A 2,957-nucleotide genomic window follows, 5' to 3' on the forward strand; every position below is an offset into this window, starting at 1 on the left:
AATTAAAACCAGAATGATTAAATGTCTTTTTTCCTATCCTGGATTAAAACATTGTTTACCAGGACTTGAAAAGGTTATTTTATAAAGTGGATTAAAACTTTTAAAAGATATTGAATCCTATGAGATTTTGGGTTAAAGTTTGAAAATTAATGTTGTATTCTGGGTGTATTAAACTTAACCTTCTGCGCATGTCTATTTAAAAAAATTAACCACAGGACACAAATTAGAATATATATATAAAAATGTTATTTTTCTCGCATAGCTATTCATCTTTACAAGTGGATCTGACAGTGGAGGGTAAACAAACACTTTTATGTAAAACAGTACAAACACGAAGATGGTATGAACTTTGAAAAGTACGAATACGCCAGTTGATGCATTTCTGTCAAAATGACTTTACTGTGCGTAATATTATTTCAGGGTAATTAAAATATAAAATAAATAGAAAAAAAGTTACTGGACATTGAAATTACAAAAATACACAGTTCTTTCCTGACGAGCTCACATGAGAAGAAACAGCACGTTTTAATAGTAGTGGTAGTAGAAATCTATCGTAATGTCTAAATTCCATACAAGAGCTAAATGCAAAAAATTTTACATTGACAATAGAGTTTACTACAAGAAATGTGGTTCAGTAACTGACCCCTGTGGTCCCTTAATATGTGCGATAAACACTTACGTGTAAAAATAGATTATTTTGGCTTCATATATATATATATACTGGTATATTTTACAGACTAAACCCTAATATTCTGTACAGTAACATATACAATAACTCCTGGTTCTAACTACTCGAGTCCAATGAGGTCCTGGTAAATCTAGCTAATTGGTTTTGGGCTAAAAAAATACCAACAAAAAAAATAAAAAAAAAAATACGTATTTACCATACAAGAATGTATTTTGAAGTCCTTCATTGAAGATAATCCAATCTTTAACCATGGCATTGAGTCTTTTGTGGTCTTCTGGAAGTAAAATGCAACTTGAGATCGACTATGGAGAGGTACAGTTGGATTTGCATTCTATGGCTTCCAGAGGACCTGTTGGAGTTCTTTGAGGAAGACATAACACATTCACTGACACCGTCCGTGTTTTCAAGAGTTGAGGATTCCTTCGATCCAGTAATCAGTCAGAGAGATCTGCATCTCGGGGCTGGAACAGTCTGGAAACTCGAAGTGGGAGGATGGGCTGGTGCTGCCATATTCGTGGGTATCCAGGGCTGTCGGGCCGGGCAGGGAGAGGTGATTGATATCGTCCAGTTCCACCTCCCATAACTGTTCTCTGGTGACCAGTTCCTCGAGGTCGGGAAACGTGTTGTCCACACCGGGATTGATTGCTACCGGGGCCGGTGGGGACGAGCCGGACCCTTGTTCCATGTGCACGGGCTCCGGCGAGTACGCACTACCGCTCGAAGAACTGGAGGAAGATGAGGACTGATCCATTTGGTCGTCATAGAAACTGAGGTTGGCACTTTCTGGGAAGGCGGGTTCTTCGGACGAAGGCGAACACGGGACCTTGGCAGGAGGGGTCATTTGGCTGGCGGACACGGGAACGTGTTTGCTGTGTCGAATACTCTCTTTGAACTTTCGGTCGATGGTCAGTTTCAGTTTCAAACGATTGCTGCTCGAGTCGCCGATGTTGACTGGATGGAAGCGACCGTGCTTGACCTTGGCGATGACCACCTTCTCCGGCTTGTGTCTGATGATGGCGGGCCGGCTTCTTTCGATTTTCGGACTCATCTTGCTCTTCTTCCTCGGCCTGTATTTGTAATCCGGATACTCCCTCATGTGCAGAAGTCTCAGCCTCTCCGCCTCTTCGATGTAGGGTTGCTTCGACTCCTCCGACAACATCTTCCACGCCTTGCCGAGCCTCTTGCTGATCTCGGCGTTGTGCATCTCCGGCTCCTGTTCGCAGATTTTCCTTCTTTCGATCTGGCTCCACACCATGAACGCGTTCATGGGCCGCTTGATGTGACTGGTGACCTTCTTGCACTGCGTAGCGTCCGTGTACGGAGTTCTGGAGTTGGTGTTCACCTTCAGAGATCCGAACAGGGGAGCAGACTCGGAACGCGACGTCACCTCGTGACTGAGCATAGCAGACCGAACGCCGCTCCGACCTGCGGCCGACAGTGACACTGTGCTCTCCGCCGAGTGGTTCTGCGGCACCATGATGAGCCCCCGAAGCTTCAGGGTCACACTAAGGGCGCGAGACACGAATATCCAAATACGTCCGTAGACTCCGCTGTGGCTGTCAGAAGACGCTCCTCCGAGATTTCACCTTTTTTTTTCTTTTTTTTTTTTTTTGCGCGCGCACGCACAACTTACGATAACAACACACGCACGTTAAGTACGACTTGCCAGCCAGGCGATTGTACGGCAAACTGTTCGGGGAAGACGGCGGAGCAGTCCTTTTTGACAGGAGCAACACGTGATGCATCCATGACGTCATCGATCCGTCGACCAGTCACCGACTCGGGGCATTGGCTGAGTGTTGTGCCAGAGCTGGGCTATCGCCAGCCGTAGCTCAACGAAGAGGCGGAGCGTAGCGTTCGCTGCTACGGCGGGTGGTCAGCGAAGTATGTTTACCCGCAATCGTGAGCGGTAACGAGTGAGAACGCTTGATTAACGTGGGAACTGAAATGAGCGCCATGTTAAAAGCACGTGCCTTGACGCGCGTCGCGTGTTGTTCGATAAGGTGAAATTTTTTTTTTTTCAGCCCTTTCGACGAAAAACAGAGCCCCCGAAGAAGAGATGTGTGCAACGGTAGCGCCATCTAGTGACACGAATGGAATATTCCTGAATATCGGAGATCCCGATGTGGGGAATTAAAGAAAGGTGGGGGGATTCGAGGACTCTCTTTTTTTAAAGAAGAAAGAGGTCCTTTTTGAAATTCCGGGTTCGACACCGAATTACAAGCTCATTTTTGGATTGCTTGTGCGCAACCCACAGGGGTGGGGGGAA

General features: G+C 45.8%; 1 protein-coding gene across 1 annotated transcript; it reads right to left on the reverse strand.

Annotated features, from left to right (window-relative positions):
* Positions 1-462: 462 nt before the first annotated feature.
* Positions 463-2,263, reverse strand: LOC150087521 (uncharacterized). The gene has a single exon (XM_090372111.1). The coding sequence runs from the start codon at positions 2,163-2,165 to the stop codon at positions 1,092-1,094; it is 1,074 nt and encodes a 357-aa protein (XP_090228237.1). The 5' UTR covers positions 2,166-2,263; the 3' UTR covers positions 463-1,091.
* Positions 2,264-2,957: the final 694 nt, after the last annotated feature.

Source organism: Mastigoproctus giganteus, chromosome 4 (assembly GCF_048544385.1).
Source record: "Mastigoproctus giganteus isolate SK-2022 chromosome 4, ASM4854438v1, whole genome shotgun sequence".
Classification (NCBI taxonomy): Eukaryota; Metazoa; Arthropoda; class Arachnida; order Uropygi; family Thelyphonidae; genus Mastigoproctus; species Mastigoproctus giganteus.

What these genes read in the sequence shown, in the direction of transcription:
- LOC150087521 (XM_090372111.1), bottom strand. Translation starts at nt 2,165, where the DNA reads ATGGTGCCGCAGAACCACTCGGCGGAGAGCACAGTGTCACTGTCGGCC.